A 23709-nucleotide genomic window follows, 5' to 3' on the forward strand; every position below is an offset into this window, starting at 1 on the left:
AATCACATATTAAAACAGGAATGCGTAATAGGAAAATCCGGCTCGAAGGACCAAGTTTATTTACGAAGAGATTTTGTCCTGGGCGTCATACTCGTGGCATTTTGAGGAATAAAAGTAGTTCGGAAATTCGATCGTCTAGTAAGTAATGAATAAGTTATTCTCATATTGTGTTTCTTTCTATTTATGAGAAACCATTTTTAACTCCCGATTTGTGTATTTTTACTATTTCCATTTGTTTTCAAATTTACTTTTTGGAAAATAAATCTATTATTATCGTATTCTCAGCATCCGGTACTATACGTACCGTCTCAACAAGGTCTCCTGTTCAATGTGCGAGTGTTCTGGGTGTGGGCGGTGAACGCGCTGCTGCACTCTGTGCTGCTGTTCTGGCTGCCCATGCTGCTGGTCTCTCATCACGTCCTGTGGCCCAGCGGGAAGGACGGAGGCTTTCTCGTCATGGGCAACTTTGTTTATACGGTGAGTATTGATGTTCAATTTGTTATTATTCTTACTTAGAATATGGGCCTAAATTTTAATAATTTATTATTATTTGCGAGTATACATTGAAAAATTATAGTGTATTTTTTTTTTATTTTAAGTTGTGTGTTCCGTCTGCAAACAGATACAAGCAGAATTCAGGTACCTATTCAGCGTACACTTAATGGACCGATAACAGCACTGTTTTTGCTTAAAAAAATAGAAACAACATTGGACCCACTATTGCACCCTGTGGGACTCCTTATATGTCGAGTCTCCTTATGGTCGGGATATTTCAAGTATTATGGCTATTAACAAAAACCCTTGAATTGTATACAATCATAAGATGCAAAGCAGCGTTTAAGATTTACTGGAACACCTCAATGGTGTTAAAATAAAATTTAATTTCAGAGCACTTTATGGTCTAATTAACCGAAAGCTATAGTCAAGTTAAACATGTGTGTGCAGTACGTGGTGCTGACAGTGTGCCTGAAGGCGGGGCTGGCCACGCACTCGTGGACGTGGGTCACACACGTCGCCATCTGGGGCTCCGTCGCGATGTGGTTCATCTTTATACTTATTTACAGGTCAGTAAGTTGGTATATTGTTGGAGAATTTTCTTTTTTTCAAGTGATGGTTGAAAGGTTAAGTCTAGATAAAAACGTTCACGATTCACGTTTTAGTTTTGTTTTTATAAATTCTTTTCAAATAGATCATTGTTTGTAAACCTGTGTAGATATTTTGATATTCTCAGCTCATAAGTGAATTAAAACCTGTTTTTTTCTGCTGTCCTCTTCTATTATACTTTCATTTGTCAGAGCAAAAATTTGTGCAAAAATGCAACGCCATCGATTTCTTTTTTGTGATATTGCTTTATCCGTGATGTTCACTCTTCTCTTTTTTCCCTTCACGACTTGATAATAATGTTGTATTAAATGTTCCAGCAACGTGTACCCGTGGATCCTGATCGGCGCGGTGATGCGCGGCATGGACGTCATGGTGTTCTCGTCGCTGCTGTTCTGGCTCGGGCTCGTGCTCGTGCCCGCGTGCGCGCTGGCGCCCGACCTGCTGGTCACCGTGTGAGTACACTGGGCACCACCACAGTCTGTCTCTAGTTCTGCGACCCTTTACCCTGGATCCTGTTCGAAGGAGCAAAGTGATGCTCATATCTCATCATCACCGTGTGAGTATTCATCCTTATTTATCGTCTTTATGTGTCCCCGCCCTTTTCTGCTGTTGTGTTTCGGAGTTTGAGGTTGAGTAAGCAGCTACCAAGACGCAAGTTGTACGTAACACTGAAGTGAAACGAATCGGCAATTAATATCTTTTTGACGCACGTTCGACAATAAAGTGTTCTCTCCTACTGTTTCTCATTAAAAACTATGGCTTCAAAGTGCTAATAAGAATCGTCGAATACTCCAAACAATGGACAAAATATATTTCTCCTAAAAACTTTAATCAGGGATCAGTCATATTCAAGAAACTGAAGGCCGCACTGTCCAAATGTCCCCTCTTCCAGAATTGTCCGCCGCAGAGCCCGCCGCGGCGGGCACTTGGGGAGAGTCCCGGCGTTTGCGTCGTGCCCGGCGCGGGCCGACCACTGGCCCAAACGGGGCTTGAACGCGGTTATTTTGCAGTTTTTTAACGTTGTTTTTTTTATTTGGTCGGTTGAAATCATTAATTTATAGTCGCGAGGACTTATGTCGATAAATGATAGTTGTAATTATACTGGATGTAGTGAGGCGAGGCGAGTTAGGCGGGCTGAGCGGTACCTCGGATCCCGCGCGTCTCCGGGCGACTAAGCGCCTCCTCCGCGACTCGCGCGCAGTAGAGTCTAAATCGCGTTCGCTGCGCACACGTTTATGCATCCCATCATACGACCCTTACACTGGCGCCCAACGTGGGGTTACTGCCTAACTACTTACGCGCTTGCTACATGCATGTATAATTGTGTAGCAACCGTGTGGTTCTAAGCTGTTCAATAGCACAGCTGGCCATTTGCACGTTAAAATTGTTTAGTTTAGTTTAACCAGATTTACGTACATACATACAAAAATCACTAATCTTTACGCCTCACTACTTCTATAGATCCAGATTTACTTACGATTTACAAAACTAGTTTTGATTCAAATGTGTAATGAAATTAATAGCTGTAGTAACCACTTAACTGTGATATAGTATAACATAATTATTTACTCATCTCTGAATTTTGATACAAGTAATTACTTACGTAACGTACTAGTACGTTGTAGGGACTTTAAGCTGACGCGGCAAACCTACCGACGACGTGCGGGCAGTAGCGCCAGTCGTTCCCCGCGCGTCTTGAGATACATTGCATAGATTTTAAATTAGTTTAGCGTTATATATTATACGTAATATTGTGAGTTGTACCATACATCCGTATAATCTGTGTAAATTGAATAAACCCGAACTTTCGTGAACCGCACTCCTAGTTTCTCTTGAACATTGCAACCCTTAATTACTGAACATAATCATTCGTACATTGGTGACCCCGACGGACGGACGTAATAATACTATGAAAGGTAGAAAATTGTATTAGAAACACTTAGCGAATTGAAAAAATATAATAAATCCGTTTTAAATTTTAGGACAGAACGACGAGTTTGATCCCGAACGAATGATACGAAAGGTGCCTCACTGTTTATATACGTAATTATATATAGCCGATATCATGTTAAAACGCGAAGTGTACTTTCTCGACGTACTACGTACGTATTCATTGTTATAAGATACTTCATATCGCTTTATAATTGTCATATCTTTTAGTTTCACAACATTGGTTGACGTCAAATAAATTACTTAAAACTTAGTTTACTGCCATTTCCAAGGCGTCAGTGCAGAAGAAGGGGTAACAAACTGCACTGCAGCATTTTCTTCAACAACGTCAACTTCACAACAAACGTCCAAACTTAGAATATAAATGTGGACGAGAGAATACATTGTTTAGATTAATTATTTGAGATTTTGATTAGTTAATATTAAGATTATGTAGATACCATCTCCCATAAATACCAAGCATCTTTGGTAGTCTTCAACGATTGATTTAAAACTACCCTCGGTCATGATTACAAAAAAAAAATCAAACATATCATTTTGATCAAATTTATTTGTTACATCGTTACATTTCGTATGTCACTTCCAAATTATGTATAAATTAATAAACCTACAAGATGAAAAAGGTAAAGTATTGTTCCAATGTTCCAGCATCCACAACTCTGCGTTCAAGACGATGACGGAGGCGGTGCGAGAGAGCGAGATAAAGCAACGCGACCCCGCCGCGCTGCTCGCACAGCCGAGGCACTCGTGAGTACTAGCCCTTACATTACTACAACCCCTTAAATGAGTAATAGCCCTTTACGACTACAAGGCCTTAAATTACAACAAAATGTTATCGGTTGATTGACAAATATCTTCGAAATATTTAATTATATATTACCGACAGTTACACGGGCCCATCAATATTTTTATAATTGCTGGTAGAAGAAAAATATAAATAAACGTTAATAGTTAGTTAATAACGATTTACTAGAATAGGGGGTTTCCCCTATTCTAGTAAATCGTTACTAGAATAGGAAAGGGTAGGAAGCAGAAGTTACTAAAGACCGACTTTACACTTAACACACTTTGACACTTTTAACGAAGATTGTTTATCAAGTAAACAATCAGTTAGACAAAGACGGCAATACTAAGTATCCATTGATTTTACACAAAGGGTATTAGATGTTTTTTATTATTTAAATGTGATATTTTACCATTTATAGAAAACCGATTTAATTTACGATAGAAATCGTTAACGGAAGCATTTCTACACAATTTTTTTAAATTGTGATATACTTGAACAGATCTTGTTTTTTTTTTTTCAAAATAAGTTACCGAATGGTTTTTGTTCTATATATATATATATATATATATTAAATATCCAGTCATTTCACAGAGAATTAAGTAACAGGTTGAGGCCTATTTCGGTATAATACGCGTAAGTCAATATCAAAGAGATAGTGAATAAAACAACCAATTTTTCTAAAATAAAGAGGTGACGGTCAAACATAATTAAATAATAATTTCAGTGTAATTTCCATTTAATCACAAGTCTTTATTAATTAGAATGATGACATGTTCGGTTTAAGAATGCTATTTAGAGCGTCGGTGCTTAACAGGTGTACCGGTTTTAAATCCCAATCACCATTTATTTCAAGATATGTTCATTCAATTTTAATTGCTTTTACTGTGAGAAATTGGAAAATATCTGGTTGTGTTGATTCAAGTCTTGAGACTTTAAGTATCTCTTTGGTTCTGACTTGCGTCGAATTTATTCTATAAGAGCACCATGGAGTTGGTACTTTTTCAGTATTTTCTTTTAGGTCTCAGTGCATACGTTAATATTTTTAGAGATACCTGTATTTTTGTTACTATTTGTTAGGTCTAATCTGTTATTCTCTATTACAAAATAAGCTGAACGTGGCCTTTGTCTTTGCGAGACTATTTTGGCTTTGTCTCCCCCGTAAGGGATAAAGACGTGATTATATGTATGTATGTATGTGTACAAGATCAGCGTCCTAACAATAGCTATCAAAAATGCTGATATCTCTATAACACGTCTAACCGCATCGTGTGGTAGTTATATACTATAACTTATATACTATATCTATTATAGTGTGCGCATTATTTTGGTTGGCGAGACTGTATGCTACCCCCCTTTACTCTTTAGGATCGTATCATATGTATACATAAAATCACTATCACTTCATATATGTAGTTCAAAATACATCTTTCTATTTATCACCGTTCTATTGTATATTAGTTCCACAAAAAAGAAATACATTGCGAAACACAACATAAATAAAGCAATGTGTACCACAACAAGTTGCAAATGTACATAATTATAAATTTTCCTAATGATATAAGTATTATTTCCCACACACCTCACACAATATATTTAGTTATATACATATGTCACTGTCAAAATTCATAACTGGACGAAACCATATACGACTAAATTAAAAAATTCGTCTGTCAAAATTAGTCCGATTTTCTTAAGACATATGATTTTGACTGGTGATGGGTTATGTGACGTATGTGATATATACGTAAGCACAAATGTCGTATAAAGCCAGTGCTCGTCGGGTGGCCGACACTGTATAGATTTTGTTCGGCCACCGTCCTCTCCAATGCATTCCCACTGTTGCTCGCCGGTAATTTTCCATATCGTGTATATGTTTGTCATTTTTTTCTATAAAAAAGTCCCAATCTGAAAAGATTTAAAATTTATCCGTTATTTTTATTCGTGGACTTATTATTTAAGATGACTAGCTTAGTCTGACGTCTTCTTAACCCATGTTGAAGTATGTTATAGCATAAAATATTTCTAAGAATGTGCTTTCCTCCTGTCGATGTGAGTGGAGAATTATCGGCGGGTAAATGTCTAGATTTAGAGCACGCCTCTTTAGTTTCATTTTTTGTGTTGAGTTCGCTTCGCATCGCCCCGCACTCGCATAGACTCGTATTAAGATCGCATGATTATCATATTATCCTATTTGGCACCTACTAGTGTACAAATGTAGATGACACTATGCAAAATTGATTAAACTTTATATGAAAGCGTCTCTGAACAAAGCTGCGATGTTGCATGAAGGTTTTTTTTAAGATTAACTGACAGGAGCAACTGATATTGAAATTATGTGCTTTCAATTTTGGTATTTTTTGTGCAAATGCAAATAAACTTTGGCGTTTTAACGAAAATAAAATAGATCAGCTGATCTTGTGATGCATATGTCTTACCTTCCCTCTCACTCCATCCTTGAGGTTAACCGCGGAGTAAGAGCGGGAAAGAAGACAAGGTGTAAATTTTCGTGAACGAGTCATAGTCGAGCTTGTTCAGACGCGCGATACACTACGCGCCAAAAAGCGGGATTACCACGAGTCTGTGTGCACGTAGGGTCGCACGTAGCTAGGTTGATGTAATGTGGTTGTCGCGGCAGCAAGTCGCGCGGCGCGGTGCTGGGGCTCCGCTGGCGGCGCCGCGCCGTGGCGCCCGGGGACTCCGCCCCGCCCTCGCCCGCGCAGCGCCGCGCGCACCTCGTATGACACCACGGCGCGTGACCAAGCCTCGCCACCGTACTCTCGGTCACGCCTTAGGAGGAAACGACCGCTTCTGGCTACAGCTAAATGAGGGGTTGAACTGTATAATGTGAAACTTTATAAAGATGTGATGTTCAAACTTTGATGAAGAAAGAGATTTTGAGCTCTCAATGTGTTGAATTGGAATTTTAGCAAGTCGATTTTAGATGTTCAACGGTCTGAGGATTTCAAAATAATACTTTGTAATCTCAGATAGAGCCAGTCAATAACGTTGAACGATAATAAGAGGATTTTCAATAAGAAATACTGTAATCTCTCAGTACATTGAAACTAAACGTAAAAACGACGACAAAAAACGAGACTTGCCTTTTAACTTTTACTGTAAAAAGTCTGTCAATTGTACGACTGTTGCTCAAGTCCGCCAGACTGAAGTGATATTCGAATAATACTTTTTCTATGTAAAATATCTCAATTACGTTAAGACTTCTCGTAGGATTTGATTGAGATGATTTGAAATTGACTGATGCAAAATATGTCCCATTATTGTACAAAGGTACTTCCTCAGTATTTCTATAGGAACAATACAAATAAGCATTTAATGTGGGAATTCCGCTAGTTAGTGTCATTTCTAGGTTTATATCTGTGTGTTAGCTAGAAGAGATTCCAGTGAATATTTTTGTATTGATCAATTTTCGTGATTTCACATAAAAGTGTGTTGTTTTTTTTTTTTTACAAGATGGACTTACTACACTTACATGATAAGTGGGGGGACAGTCATGAAATGGTAATTATAGCGAGTGTCGTGTGAGATCTGCACCAGTACTCCATAATAAAGCTAGTTAATTAATTTTAATGGGATGTCAAATAGCGCACTCGTGTCTGGTTCAATATTATTATAAATAATACAGGTTTGTTGGGAGAGGTTAAGATTTGTTGGGATTGGTTTGAGAAGAAAAATGTAATACATCTGAAAATTTTATAGAATAGAAATTTCTAACTGACAAATTCAGTCTTTGACATCCCTACATTTTAAAATGCTGGTAGTAGACACGCTAGCTCTTTCTGCATTTAATTTATACTGTTAAATTGTTGATATCGGAATTGGTACAAATGTATAAGTTAAATGTGTTAATCAATGTATGAGTTGATGTACACTTACTGATGCTGAAAGCCGTTATATTTTAAAGAAATATATACTAACAGTTCAATTGTTATTTCGTTGTAAGAAGATTTTGTATACTATTACTTTGATAGCGTTTATTTATTGTCAACGCGAACACTCCGAGAGATGCATTCCGTCGTTAAAGAATATGCTCCAATGTTAAGTAAGCGCGTGTGCCACAGAGTAGCAACGCACAGAGACTGCAATTATATTTATCATTTAAGGGCGTGACGTTTCTTTCTGAAATAAACTCTAAAGTATCTATATATATAAAACTCTTCCGTTACTGAGTGACTGACTGACAGACAACGCACAGTCGAAACTACTGGTCGTAGACAGCTGAAATTTGGAATGTAGGTTCCTTGGGATATGTAGGGGAGCACTAAAAAAGGATTTTTGGAAATTCAACCCCCAAGGGGGGGAAAAGGGGTAAAAACGTTTCTATGAAAAATCTTATTCCTTGGGTTTATAAACTTGAAACTTGGCATGAACACGTACATAGGCAAGTAAATATGTTTGACATTATAAGTTTTTTCAAACTACCCTCCAATCGTGATTTAGGGGGTGCGATTGGGTGACTGATTTATTAACGCACAGCCGAAACCGCTCGGTATAGGAGTCTGAGATTTTGAACAGAGGTTCCTTTAGTAACATAAGTGAGCACTAAGAAGGGATTTTTGAAATGTCAACCCCCAAGGGGGGGAAACGGGATAAACTGAGCCGGGGCTGCGGGAAAGTTCTAACGAGATACCGCGGCCCCGGAACGCAAAGGGCAACTGAAGGAACGAGGTGGGTTTTAGTCAGTAAAAGTCTGACACTCCCTTCCGTTCCACCCAGAGCGGGAGAGGTCATTTGATGATTTCCCATCCTTAAAAAAAAAAAATTTTGTATGACAACTTTCAGTCGTCTCTTTAACTTACATAATTATGTACATACATGCATAACATTAATAACAACACCGTCCCGCGCATTCCTCTAATGCACAATGACCTTCCATTTGAATTTAAGCGCCTTCAATTTCCTCTAAAAGTTTGCTTTGCGATGACGATAAATAAGTCTCAAGGGCAAACTTTTAAAGTCGCTAGTGTTGATTTAAGAGAAGATTGTTTCTCTCATGGGCAACTGTATGTTGCTTGCTCGCGTGTCAGCTCTCCCTCTAACCTGTTCATACTGGTAAATAATAAAAAAACTAAAAATATTGTTTACAAGGAAATCCTGTAAGGCCTCTTCGTCCTATAATCGAAGATTTATAGGATAGGATATTCAGACGGCAACTGTGGCGCAGCGGTAATACGCTTGTCTGTGACACCGGAGGTCCCGGGTTCGAATCCCGGCCAGGGCATGATGAGAAAAGAACTTTTTCTGATTGGCCTGGGTCTTGGATGTTTATCTATATAAGTATTTATTATAAAAAATAGTATCGTTGAGTTAGTATCTCGTAACACAAGTCTCGAACTTACTTCGAGGCTAACTCAATCTGTGTAATTTGTCCCGTATATAAAAAAAAAAAAAAAAAAATCCTTTTTTTTTTTCTTTTGAGACGATGATTTTGTCTCGTTTTATTTTTTCTATATAGATTTGTATGTATACTAATATTATAAAGAGGAACAATCTATTTTTTTATATGTTTGTTTGTTTACACATGTAATCGATAAACTCCGAAACTACTGAATCGATTTCAAACATTCACCATTAGAAAGCTACATCATCCCTGAGTAACACAGGCTATATTTAATTCCAGTTGTAACAAGATTTCAGCCTGTGGAAGAAAAAGCCCTGTCGAGATCATTAAAAAACGCTATATATAACCGAATTACACGTGGGCGAAGCCGCGGGCGGAAAGCTAGTATGAAAATATGACGTTTAAACTGTAATTTTGCCAGTAATGCTTAAAAACTTAGTTACTGTGTAATATTCTGATTCATTGGTTGAGGATTAAAAACAAAGTATGTAAAAGCTTTTGTCAACGCTGTTTTTTTTTCGCTATTGGTTCATGGAATAGCCAAACTTCGGAGTGCGGGTTGAGAAAGCAATTGAAAATACTTTACAGAAGAGAGAGACAGAATATTTCTCTTTTACTTCGACAACGAAATCTGCGACACTTAATTTATAAAAAGAAATTAAATTTATTTGTACTACATTCTCATGTCCACAAATTTATATAGTTTTTTCAAAGAAACGTCTCGCCCTAAAACAAGGTCGCTTCACAGTCCGTCTAGACCGGCCTATGAATTGATATTAGTTACGTGTGAATATATAGGTAGTTGTACTCGTAGGTAATCTTGTAGATTTTGTACTATCACGTGTGTGAGCCAACGTACTTCTTGTGATACGCCTAGGACGATAGCCTATAAATATTTTTATACAACTATCGTGAATGTTATATTTGCCCAGCCATATTATGTGATGATTCCAAATTTATAAGTAATTCCACAAATTATTGATTACCATTATTGATGTTATATGAAGTGTTTGTTAATTTTGTAAGTCAATAATTATAATTACTCAGAGGAAGGCGAATCTAAATTTTGTTATCATATTTTTATAGAATTTAACAAATCAGATGAATTGAGTGTTCTTCCCGTTATGTACATAACAATCGTAATAAATGATGCAATGTAAAAGTGCGTAGTTTACTTGTGCTCGTGGTGTATCTACTTCCCCGCCTCTATTTCGTTGCTTTCATTCTTGTATATTATTTGCACTAGTTTTTAAGCATCTGAAATAGCTTTGAGAACGCAAACGTGCTGGTCAGAATGCATAATAAATTTATTTTTACATTGATTTGAAATACAACCTGTATTTCAAATCAATGTACCTTACCTTGACTCACAAATTCAACAAAATAGATAACAGTTTATTGCTCCATATTTTAATCATTTCAAACAGAACAGAATTCTATTCGAATTCACTGCTTAGTTGATCCAATGAAATGTATAAAGTAATTTCAGATGCCATTCTTCTTTATTTATTTTTACAACATTACTCTCTGTCTTCTTCTACTATCATCTCATTTTTATTCTTATGTTAGTATGTGTCCAGTCAAGGCTGCCACCAAATTAAAAAGACGAAGTCTAAAATATGACAAAAGAAATTCACAACTTACATCAAGTTTTACATTAAAAAAAGTAATAATATTTAGAAGTTATAATTTTCTTAAGGCAGCCTTCGACATTATAAATAATGTAAGATAGCTAGAAATCATCACGAGAAAAATGACAGTAGACTGAGTTGAAAAACAAATAAGTAAAACATAGGCATGCCAGGGATGATTGGCTTGAGTTTATGAAAAATGTTCTTACAATACGATTACGTGTCACAACTATTATGTGGCATTCCTTAAAAAAAATCTGCCAATCTGTTCTTGTGTACTTTTGGCCTTTAGTCTCAGATTATATCAGTTCCAGTATTTTCTCGCTAGACCTTGTTCCATATTCCGCACATTTCTCTCAAATGCACATACTTTTATGGTCTTCATTGTAATTAAAATCAACATTCAATGTAAATAGTGTTAAGCCAAATTCACAATTTTGTAAACTTATTTCATGAATGTTCGAAATGTTTCAATCAAGCCAAATTGAGTTATATGTACTTTTCAGTAAGTAGAGTTGCCAAAATAATGCTAGTCATGGATATATGGTCGAATGGAGGGCATTTCTAGCTGACATATCCACTAAATGATTATTATTTAAATTGAGGTTTTGGTTAACAAGAAATGCCCTGCCAAATCGTATTGTTAACTTGTTCTCAAAGTGTTGAACAATGTCAACGCTTTGAGTTGACACCACATTAGCGCCATCTAGCGATTGGCGGCGGTGTCGGGTTGTGGGCCACGCATGTGGGATGTACTAACTGTCTTGTTCCTGGCAGCAGCCACAGCGTGGCGGACGCGCGCCACGCTCTCCTGAGACTCGCACAGTGTAAGTACGCGACCGATTCGCTCGCATGGCTTCGCATGACGCTTCCTTTACGCCTGTCTCACACACGCTTACTAATCTAGCGGATTTCGAATGCCTAACAAGTCTGACGGACGATAGTAACGGGGCGCGTCTCGTACGTATGTGGTACGCTCGAGCCGCGCTTCCAAAGTAGTGACCCGGGCTCTATGTGGCAGCCTTACGGAGACGGCGCGTCTGCTACAAAACGTACGCAGCGTGTTCAGCCGGCGCTCGACCACGCGCGTCAACATGGAACTCGAGCTGTCTCGTGAGTACCAACACGCGCACACACACACAAACAAGCACACACACGCACCGCATCGGCGTCATAGGCGCACGCGCACACTGTAGACACATTAATCGACAATTTAATCTCAAGCTAGCGATGCAAAGCAAAGGATCAAAAGGTACTCGACAATAGTAACATTTTTACACGATTTGTGTTTTTAGCACTAGCGTCACCACGGCAATCGCATGGTCATTTTTGATCTACTGCGGATTCACTTCAATTTTAATGTCATTAAGCAAGCAAATTCAAAGTCAAAGTTAATATCACCTATTCACTTTACATTTCTTATTAATACTTGATTCGGTTCGGTTTGTAAAGTCGTGTTATGTCGCAGATGGTTTCGCATTCTCTCAAGAGGAGGGGGGCAGCGTGTCGCAGGCCGACATGATCCGAGCGTACGACACCAGCCAGCCGAGGGTTGGCCGCTCCTGAGCTGACGAGGCGCCCCGCTCGCACGTCTACACCGTGTGCTAGACGACGACTTCTCAATGCGACTTTACTGGCAACACCGCCTTTATTTTACACGTACAAAGTCTTTTTTTTTGTCTCAAAGACGCCTCTCATTGTGTAGTTATTTTTTTTTTTTGTTGAAAGGTTCACATTAAATGTATTAAGTCCGCTATCGAGGAAGCTTATACGAGGAACTGTAATATGTACTTTAAATTCGTGTAAGTGATTGTAATTATACTATGTTGATATAAAATTTTATGTATACATTAGATGAATGTAATAAAAGTGTAGCTGTATTTTCGGCCACAGGGATTATTGCGACATCATAATGCTGAATGCGAGAAATTTTCACAAAATTAAGCTGTTCACGCAACTCCGGGGAAAAGATGCTATCAAATGTTATATTTGTTTATTTTATTTTTTTCAAAACCATTTTAACGTGATTTAAAATTACGTGTTATTGTTATATTCGTTATTCTATGCTAGTGTGAAAGTATGTTTGGTGTCAAAAAATGGTTTTGCGAAATCCGAATAAAAGAGAAAAAGAGGATATATTAACTCTTTGTGACAACAAGCACTTGTGATTTTTAGTAATGTTAGTCGTTTCGCTTTGTTTTTTAATTATAACGCAGTTAAGATCTAAGTTCAAAATGCATAATTAAATTATTTATTTATTTTAGTTTAACTTTAGCGCTAACATAATATGTATTACATTTAAAGTTATGTTTCTTTTTTTGGTCTTGACATACGTGACTACTAAAAATGAAATTATGAACGAAAGTTGAAATATTGTTATAATTTTATAATGTTTAATAAATTGCTTAATAGGTACAGCTTTTTAAATGTGTTAATAGTATTTTTTAACATTTTATTAATAAATAGGATGAAATTGTTCATGGTCTATTTATATTTATACAAAAAAAAATACTTTACTGTAATGGTTGGTCAGAGATTATTATTGCATCAAGAAAAAAATTACGATGTATTAATTACGCCACCAACCAACCATATTAACTTGTACATACTCAGAGTTTCATATTTCCATTATGCCACTCATTGTTGTTTTTAAAAAGACAGGAAACTATATATTTGAACCTTTAAATATTCATTAATGACGCCTCCAACCAACCGTATCAACGTGTGCACTGTTCATACTCAGAGTTTAATTTTACCACGTATTATTGTTTTTAAAGGACAGGATGATCAAACGTCAGGATATTTGTAGAATTAATAGTGTGCTTTAAAAAGTATACTGTATTTGAAATTTTCCTATATCTAGCACCTGTAGTACTGTCGTTTGGACATAGTGCACTTATTTCGGTGGCACGAACTAATTGATTAACTAAAAGTTCTAGTCAAACACTATATGGCTCATTCACAAATTGTCATTTTCTCATAATGTTGGGCGGTACATTATCTCTTTATTATGAATAAATCTTTTAAATAAACGTGAAGCCAGAGCAACAAAATTATAACATTTAATCACCCTCATTTGGCTTTTTTTTATACAAATGACTGAAATCAGCATTTGCTGTTAGCACCCTTAAATCAATATGCATTGAGGACATTTTGTGAATGAGTCAACTAAATTAGATTCGCATCCGGCTCCCGAAGGACCATTTTCTTCTTTGTCTTTAGTAACTTAATTGTTTAATTTTATCTAAAACTCTATAATTATACAGATAAAGGATTAATATTTACTAAATTATTGTGATATGTAACTCGAAGCTAAAATTTTCAGAGTCTTTACAAAAGTCGACTGCTAGTGGTTTTTTGAATGACTTGTAACTGATATGATATTTATCACATTATACCTCGTAACAGTTTATTATTGTTAACTGTTAACTTGACTAAGAGAGGTGGCGGCGCAGGCGTCGGGATACATTTATATTGTGACGAATACTATTTGTACAACAAACTTACCGGAAGTATAACACCATTGATGAAAAATATATTGTGTCGTGAAAATTGTATTTACTCACAATTATTCTGTATCTGTGTAGTGACTTCTAGCCATCAAATATTCTACAATTATGTACTTCTTTCACATCTATCTTGTAAATAAAACATTTTCAATATTTTTTATCCTTATTATTGAGTTATGAAAATTTAACACTGGCTACATTTAGTTTTTAGTTCTCAGGAAATACTGTAGGTGGCGCTTTACTCCTTCCTTTTTGTCTGTGGCCCGTGTTCTCACTTTGTTAAGAATTGTGCAAGAAAATAAAATAAGATTATTCAAGAAAACAATTCTTTAATTAGTATTTTCAGTCCATAATCGAAGAGGTTATTGGCCCAGGATACTCTGTGAGTAAAGAAAAAGTGTTAGAAAGTCACCAGAAAGTGAAAAATTTCATTGTTGAAAATAACCTAACTTCAAGCAATCAAAATGGATTCGTCACGAATGAATTTAGAAAAATTTGACGGAAATAATTTCAGACAGTGGAAATTTCAAATTAAATGTGCTTTGAAGGCAAAAGGAATAGATATTTATACGCCAAAACCAGAGAAAGATACTGCTGAGTGGTTGAAAAATGATGGCATGGCGATGTTTTTATTAACATCTTCTATGGATTTCAAACAAATCACCTTAGTAGAAAATTGTGAAACCGCCGTAGAAATGATGACAAAACTTGAATCTATATATGAGCAAAAAAGTGAAATATGTAAAATGCTAATCCATGAAAAGTTTTATCAATACAAAATGTCGGAAAGTGACAGCGTGGCTCAACATATTTCAAAAGTTGAAACCTTAGCAAAGCAGCTGAAAGAAAGTGGCGAGAATGTTAGTGAGATTGCAATAATTACTAAAATACTTGGAACATTGCCCATGAAATATAGATATCTGCGCCAAGCATGGATGTCATTGGATCCTACACAACAAACACTCAATAATTTGACGGCTCGTTTATTAGATGAAGAAGCAAGTTTAGCGTCAGTGGAAGAGCAAGAGACAGCTCTCCTTGTTGTTAACAAAGGTTGGAAGAAACAAACAAAGCCAAATGAGTCAGAAGCTGGTGGGAGTGGTTTGAATCAAAACAAAAACACTAAGCACAGGTTTGAGTGTTATAATTGTGGAAAGCGAGGGCACTTTGCAAAGGAATGTCGTTTGCCAAAGAAAAGTAAACAAAGAAAGCCTACACAATCTTCAGACATGTTGGCATTTAATGTGGAAGTTGATTGCTACAACACAGAAGAGAATTCCTGGATATTAGATAGTGGTGCCTCCGCACACATGACTTATAGAATAGACTTCTTTGTGGAGTTGTTTGAATGTGACCAGAAATCATTAACATTAGGAAATCAACAAGCTTTAGAAGTATCGGGCATTGGTAAAGTGTTGATAAAAAGATATGTTAATGGACAGTGGATTAACAGTGAACTACATAATGTATTATATGTTCCTAGTTTGCGGAGGAATTTATTTTCAGAAGGAGTTCTTATACGACAAAATTACTCTATTATAAAGAAAGACCTTAATGCTTTAATATACAAAGAGAATGACATAGTGATGAGTGCAAAAATAAGAGAAAATAACCTATATGAGTTAAATATAAAAACAATAGTTTCAAATACTTGTAACCTAGTTCAAAACAATAAAAATGATATTAAGATATGGCATGAACGCTTAGGACACATTAATACAAAAGAAATTAAAAATATGTATTTTAATAGTGCAGTAGAAGGTTTGAAAATTAGTGAAAATGATGAACAAAATTTTGTTTGCGAGGCATGTGCATATGGAAAGCAGTGTAGGTTTCCATTTCAAAAATCTACACGAGGGGAACTACAGCCTGGAGACTTAGTGTACAGCGATGTCTGTGGACCAATGAGTCAAGCTTCGGTTCAAGGAATGAGATATTTCTTGTTATTCAAGGATGCAGCTACAAGTTTCAGGCATGTATTCTTTATTCAAAATAAAAGTGATGTTATGGAAGTATTCAAGAAATATAACAAAATTATTAAGAATAAATATATGCATGGTGTTAGAACATTACATACTGATAATGGAAGAGAATATGTCAACAGAGCTTTTAAAGATTATTTGGAGAAAGAAGGAATAGTTCACGAGCTTACCGCTCCATATACACCTGAGCAGAATGGACGTGTAGAAAGAGAGAATAGAACAATTGTGGAGAGTGCTCGCTCCATGTTGTATGCAAGAGACATTCCATTATATCTTTGGGCAGAAGCGGTGAAATGTGCTGTTTATATATTGAACAGAACATCTTCCAGTCAGACTCCAGAGAAAACACCATATGAATTATGGTATGGTACTAAACCGCAGTTAGGTCATTTGAAGGTGTTTGGCAGTGTTGGATATGTTCATGTACCAGATCAGTTGAGGACAAAGTTTGAGAAGAAGAGTGAAAAAATGATACTAATTGGTTATGACAACAACAATTACAGAATGTATGATCCAAATAAGAAAACCATAAAAATATCTAGAAATGTAATATTTGATGAACATTTTGTTCCAGAAATAAGGAAGAATATTGCACAAATTAGCATTATGGACGATGAAGATATTGCTATGAAAAATAATGAAACAGGAACAGTAAATACAATTAATGTATTAGATGAAACGCATCAAACAACAGAATCTGATGATAGCTTGTTAAGCTGTGACAGTGATGACCCAGCATATGAACCGTCTCGAGAAATAGAAAACATACCACACTCGAATGTAACATTGAGACCGAGAAATAATAGGCGTTTTGAAGCGAACTTGGTTGAGTTGTCATTGCCTCAAACATATGATGATGCATTACAAAGTCCACAGAAATATGAATGGTGTCAAGCTATCAAGGAGGAATTGTCTGCACATCAAGAAAACAACACATGGAGTGTGAAAGAAAGATCTAATGAAAGAACACTTACTACAAAGTGGGTGTTTACAATTAAGAAAAATGAGAATAATGAAACATGTTATAAAGCTCGTTTATGTGCACGTGGGTTCAATCAGATCAAAGATGTTGACTATCAGGAAATATTTTCTCCTACGACTAGGTATGATTCTATTAGAATTGTTTTATCTATTGCAGCTAAGTATAAGTTAAAAATACAGCAATTTGATGTAAAAACAGCTTTCCTTAATGGGTATCTAGAAGAAGATATTTTTATAGAAGTTCCTGAGGGAGTCAATTTGAATAAAAATTGTATTTTGAAACTTAATAAATCTCTGTATGGTTTAAAGCAGGCTTCTCGTTGTTGGAACAAACGATTTAGTAATTTTCTGATAAAATATGGTTTTGTACAATCCCAAGCTGATAACTGTATTTTCATAGGGATTTTCAATAAAATTAAAATATTGTTAATAATATATGTCGATGATGCCCTTGTAATATCTGCTAGTAATTTGCTTATTCAAGAGATTATAGAATATTTAAAGCAGGTTTTTAAAATAAAATTATTAAATTTAAAATATTTTGTAGGCATGGAAATTCAAAGAATAAATGATTGTATTTATATTCACCAGCGGGAGTACATAGAACAAATTATTGAAAAATTTTGTATGTCAAATGCTAATCCAGTAAGTACTCCAGCAGATGTGAATGTTATTATAACCAAAAATGTTGATGAAACCACTATAAATTTTCCTTATAGAGAAGCTATAGGATCTTTATTATTTTTATGTTCTGTTTCAAGGCCTGATATTTCTTATGCTGTGAATGTATTAAGCAGATATGTAAACAACCCTGGTGAAATACATGTAAATGCTGTGAAGCGTATTATAAGATACCTAATTAATACTAAACATTTATGTATCAAGTATGGAGAGAGTGATGGTTTCATTGGTTATTCAGATTCTGATTTTGCTAGTGATGTTGATACTCGTAAGTCTACAACAGGTTATATTTTCCTAATGAATGGTGGTCCAATTACTTGGTCTAGTCAAAAACAAAAGACCGTTGCTCTCTCTACTACAGAAGCAGAGTTTGTGGCTGCCTGTGAAGCTGCAAAGGAGATATTGTGGTTGCAACAACTTATGATAGATTTAGGTGAGGATTTTAAATGTGTAACTTTGCTGGTTGACAATCAAAGTGCAATCAAACTAATAAATAATCCGGTCTATCATAAAAGAAGCAAACATATTGATGTAAAGTACAATTTTATAAGAGAGAAGGCTGAGTTGGGCTTGATTAAAATTAATTATGTTTCTAGTAAGAGTCAGTTAGCAGATATTTTTACTAAAGCTTTACCAACTCAGGCTTTTACTAATTTAAGAGATGATATCTTATTTACTATTGAATAGTTTGTTCTTTATCCTACTTAAATATAGGTATTTAATTGTTTAAAGAGTGTTATATTTTTGTGGGAGTATTGAGTTATGAAAATTTAACACTGGCTACATTTAGTTTTTAGTTCTCAGGAAATACTGTAGGTGGCGCTTTACTCCTTCCTTTTTGTCTGTGGCCCGTGTTCTCACTTTGTTAAGAATTGTGCAAGAAAATAAAATAAGATTATTCAAGAAAACAATTCTTTAATTAGTATTTTCAGTCCATAATCGAAGACTTATCAATATAACTTAGTGGTGTTGTGCTACCGCGGCGGGCAGTTCTAATATTTAGAAAGTTTATTTTAAGAAATGTTCATACTGGTTTTTTAAAATCTCGAATCCACCTATGTTATATATATTGTACAATATGGACGCTATGTAAAATTTTGAATGATTTTCCTAACGGAAGTATTGTCAAAAAAAAGGTAAGTTGTAGTATAATTTATTACGCAAATATTATTCTCTGTGTAATTTTTGCCACAAATACGAGTAGGTACTTAAACAAAGAATCTCCGCCAGGGTGAGCCTATTTTTACTGGATTTTAATTGTATATGATATAATCTTTCGAGACACTCGTGAGTTCCCAGCATTCCCTACATTCTAGTAGGATGACTTGCGATAACATCCTTTTTTTTCTTCTCCGAAGTGGAAATCCTTTTAACGTACTGGCTCACGGGTCTTCACCCGGGAGAGTGTGGGACTCCTAGCATCTAATGTGCCAGCCTACCTACTAAAACCCCTCCGATGCGCCCTTTTCGCCATTTTGAGGACATCATGAGATAAAGTCCTGCGATAACCACCTTCCATCACAGAGAAATAAAATAAGGAAATCATTATCCGACGTATACTGGGGTCCTTTCACGTTTAAGTGATAACTCTACACTGGGACCAATGTTACTGTTTTTTTTTTTATTTATCAAAAGAATTCGCTAAATTTTGATCCTTATTAATATTGTTGACATAGTCTCCGCTAAGAAAGAATTTTCGTGAATGCCTACTTCTAATGTCTAGTAAAAGCGTAGGTATATATTATTTTCTTTGCCTTAGCGGGGTAAACAGAGCCCCAAGTTGAACACAGACGTTTAGGTATAATGTTAATTGTGTTGTATCCATCATTGAACACATGTGTCTACGATGTATCTGCGCCGCCACTTTACGTATAATTGAATATGTGAATGTAACAGATGTGTATAAATTATATGATTTGTTCTTTACAACTTGTTTCACTTTAGTTTTTCCTCAAACCACTTATTTTATAAAAGTTTGGTTAATTTTCTAACTATTACATACAAACATACCTACATAAAATCACGCCTCTTTCCTGGAGGGGTAGGCAGAGACTACCTCTTTCCACTTGCCACGATCTCTGCATACTTCCTTCGCTTCATCCACATTCATAACTCTCTTCATGCAAGCACACATGAACACATTCACACATTCTATTATTACCTGTAATGTCAATAGTAGGTATCAGCCATTTCTTGAAAAGTACACTAGTTCAATATCAGGTGTGTGTTTGTCAATAAATCAAAAGTTGCCATCTTATATATTGTCAACAGTACCATTAGAAAAATTGCAAATTATAATAATTTAATATTTCTCAAAATAATAGGTACATTTAGTATTTAAGTACTTTATCAAGTACTGAGATGATCTCATAGTTGAACTATTTTTTTATTAATAAAGATTCATCATCACTCGTTTAGTATGGTTATAAGCATATGCAAACCATTGATCAGTTTATGTTACCACAAACCTACTAATGACGCATTGGTACGTTGGTTTCCTCCCACAACGTTTTAGATACTCGCGAATGGAAAATATATTAAAGTTATTTACCAAGTAATATTAAAAAAATGGCTTCGGCTGCTAGCTGCTGTTTCCTGCGACTACACCAAAGTGCTTATTTTTACCCCATTTTCACAAAAAGCAAGAGTACCTTTCTAACCGTAATTAATAAAATTTTACCTACATTTTTTTCTAGTCTAGAAAAGACTTGAAGACCACGATCAGCTAGATGGTGTAATGATCGAATTGAGATTCAGATAGACACAGGTATCATCGCTGCCATCTTCATCGCTTAAACCTTGAAAATTTATTAGTCCTAAAAAAGTGTCCCAATACTTTAAATTCTGAAAGTATCTTGGACCCAAATAAACAATTATCCAAAGGTTGTTACCGCCATCCGAAAGATATAAAACTGCCAGCCCTCGTTACATAGGCTTCACGCGCGACGCCGTCTTTATCGCGCGAAAAACTATCGCTGTCTTAATTCACGTCATAAAAAAGCGAATCAACGATAGCTTAGCTATATGCTACGACGGCTGCACTTCTGTAGTCAACATGTACCTAAACTCAATGGCAAGTTTACATTACTTGTAGTTATTGTAGCGAAATTTTCCACGCCTCCATTTTCCACGATTCAGCGGCAGTCTGAAACCAAATTAGAAGATAATTAACTTGATTTGCGTTAACGTCGATAGGTTTCCACTACACCCGTATTAGAAGTATAGCCTTTAAATTTGTAAATGTAGCTAAAAACTGCGATTTAAATAAAAAGCTGGAAAATGAATGGCGACTACAGGCAATCTAACTTGCGAATTCCACATTATATCTATTGTTTTTAAATATTTAATATATAATTTTACGGAAAAGACAACTGTTGTTACCACATCACATATTTTTGCGAAGCAGAACCAGTCTCGTCAGAAAATGGGAACTTGCCCATGGAAGTCGACTTAGTGCATCAACCAACCAACATACATTCCAAATCTATTTACACGCATGTTTGTATGTAATACTAGAGGCCGCCCGCGACTTCGTCCGCGTGGAATCAATCCCGCGGGAACTTTGGGATAAAAGACCCTATAATACCCTATATGATATTCTGGGTCTTCAGCTACCTACATACCAAATTTCATCGTAATCGGTTCAGTAGTTTTTGCGTGAAAGAGTAACAAACATCCATACTGACATACAAACTTTCGCATTTATAATATTAGTAGGATGTAATAAGGTATCTATCATTAACATGCTTTCGTAAGCTGACTCCGTACTTAGAAGCCAACAGCCGGCAACGGTGTAAGTGAAGACACTAGTTGCTTCCCCTTGACCGCCTTGTACGAACTTCGGGGGAAACAAAGGCAGACCACGAAAGTACATAATGCTCTACTCTGCTAAGGATACACGCAAGGGCCACATTTGAAATGCGGTGAATTCGGAAATAGGTCATGGCCAAGAGAGTATTCACTACCCTCCTGCAGCAATGACGTCAGCACTTAAATTAAACGTGCCTTTTTTGAGTCGCAGCTACCGTAGCATGGTACGGGCGACGCCATTTTTATCGCGCCAAAACTAACGCTGTGTCGGGAAGGGACACTTTGTACCTAAATGTGAATGTTATGTGTCAGCGATTTTGTATGAGGCGACGAATTAATGACATGTGGTCAGTTACTGCGCACTGATCCACTCGTGTATGCGTAATTTCGATATTGGGAAATTTATTCATTAAATAAAAGTAACATTTATTATTGAAGATCAGTGACGGTAGATAAGGACCCTCAAACTATAACAAAATAGGCACTCAATAATATTTTAAATTGAACATACACATTTGATTTCTAATTATTTAGAAAGAGCATAGCTGTTTCGCTTAAGATTACGACGTGACGCGAAACTACAGATACATTTATATATGTATTCTTATTGACAAAATATAGATAAGTATGGAGTTAGAAGGCACAATTAGTTAGTTAGAAAGTAAATATAGTAAAATGTCCCTACTTAGTTGTCTTTTGACGGCAGCAACTATCGAACCATGTGATTTCAGTACTTACTAAATTTATGAGGCTATTTCTATAAATAGGCATTATCTCGATTATAGGCGGTAAAAGAAAAAACCTTATCAAAGATTTTGATGTTACGTCTTCTGATACACAAAGTCAATAAAACAATAGTCACCACGCACTGTAGGTACCTTCCTGCCAAAATTGCATTTGTGTAAAATTTTCTTCAATAACTGATTATCTTGTAATAGTATCTACTCGTAAGTAGGTTAGTTTGCTGATATCTCGTAAATTCTTCGAGTCCGTATTTTCCACCTGTTATTTACACACCAGCAGACGTGGTATGCAACTAGTCGTAAAAGATAACGATAACAATGCCGAGTGGTATTTACGTACTTCAGTAGACACAATATAATTTCATGTAATCATAGAATCACGCCTCTATCCTTTACGTAGATGCACAAAGTTTATTCCGCCTGCAAGTTAAGGGAAGTTGTCGATTGACTTCAATAGGAAGGCGACTTTACCTAAGTACATAAAGAGGCCGATCACCGATCGAACGAGATCGAAATAATGAAATAAAGTACATACAATGGGCTCTATTCTAGTATTTTCATTAAAAAATCTAATCTGACTGATCATTTGCAACCATAAACAAAACACATTCGATTTGAATTTCGAAGGATGTATCAGGCGCGAAGGCCCGGCCTGAGTTATCACATTATCAGCATGATGTAACGGAGCGGCGTCAGGGCCAGCAGGTGCGGCCGACCACCACCACGGCTGGCTTCAGTGCCTCGCAGTGCCTTACCCACGACGCTCGTGCCTTGCCGAAACCGTACGATGCTCGGAGCCGCGTAGTGACGTGTTGTTTACAAACAGTGCGGTGTCATTCCAAGCCGGTTATGTGATGTTTGACATACTGTGAGTCCCAGGTTCAGGCTGGGTTCCCGGGTAGGCGATATGGCGCGCTCGCCGCGTCGAATCGCAGCGCACCGCCGCAGTAGAAGCCGATCGCGGGAGATCGCCAGGATCAGGACGCAACTCAACGCTAAAGGTAGGTATAATTATCCTTTTAAGATGCAAAGACCAAGAACGAACTAAGTGAATTTGATTCTTATTCAATGTTTTTTCAAAACTACAAGCAATTTGGGTTAAGTCCGCTATTGAATATATTTTCAAATTCAATATCTCTACTTATTGATATTCTTTATATTTTGTGCAATAA

The 23709-nt window shown here is 36.2% G+C and overlaps 2 protein-coding genes across 7 annotated transcripts in view; both read left to right on the top strand.

Annotated features, from left to right (window-relative positions):
• LOC106132029 (probable phospholipid-transporting ATPase IA) overlaps positions 1-14501 on the top strand; it is a 105711-nt gene extending 91210 nt beyond the window's left edge. For 5 of the 6 annotated variants that reach the window (XM_060944792.1, XM_060944791.1, XM_060944794.1 and 2 more), the window contains 6 exons: positions 286-477; positions 946-1064; positions 1422-1556; positions 3703-3801; positions 11853-11944; positions 12300-14501. In XM_060944792.1, coding sequence (XP_060800775.1) covers positions 286-477; positions 946-1064; positions 1422-1556; positions 3703-3801; positions 11853-11944; positions 12300-12397 — 735 coding nt within the window. In that variant the 3' untranslated portion in view covers positions 12398-14501. Of the gene's footprint in view, positions 1-285; positions 478-945; positions 1065-1421; positions 1557-3702; positions 3802-6476; positions 8004-11852; positions 11945-12299 lie in introns of those variants that run through there. The other variant, XM_060944796.1, reaches the window with a different exon arrangement.
• Positions 14502-23264: 8763 nt separating this feature from the next.
• Positions 23265-23709, top strand: part of LOC106132032 (phosphatidylcholine:ceramide cholinephosphotransferase 2) — an 84008-nt gene continuing 83563 nt past the window's right edge. Inside the window, exon 1 of the mRNA XM_013331334.2 lies at positions 23265-23538. Coding sequence (XP_013186788.1) covers positions 23445-23538 — 94 coding nt within the window. The 5' untranslated portion in view covers positions 23265-23444. The remainder of the gene's footprint in view (positions 23539-23709) is intronic.

Source organism: Amyelois transitella, chromosome 6 (genome assembly GCF_032362555.1).
Source record: "Amyelois transitella isolate CPQ chromosome 6, ilAmyTran1.1, whole genome shotgun sequence".
NCBI lineage: Eukaryota > Metazoa > Arthropoda > Insecta > Lepidoptera > Pyralidae > Amyelois > Amyelois transitella.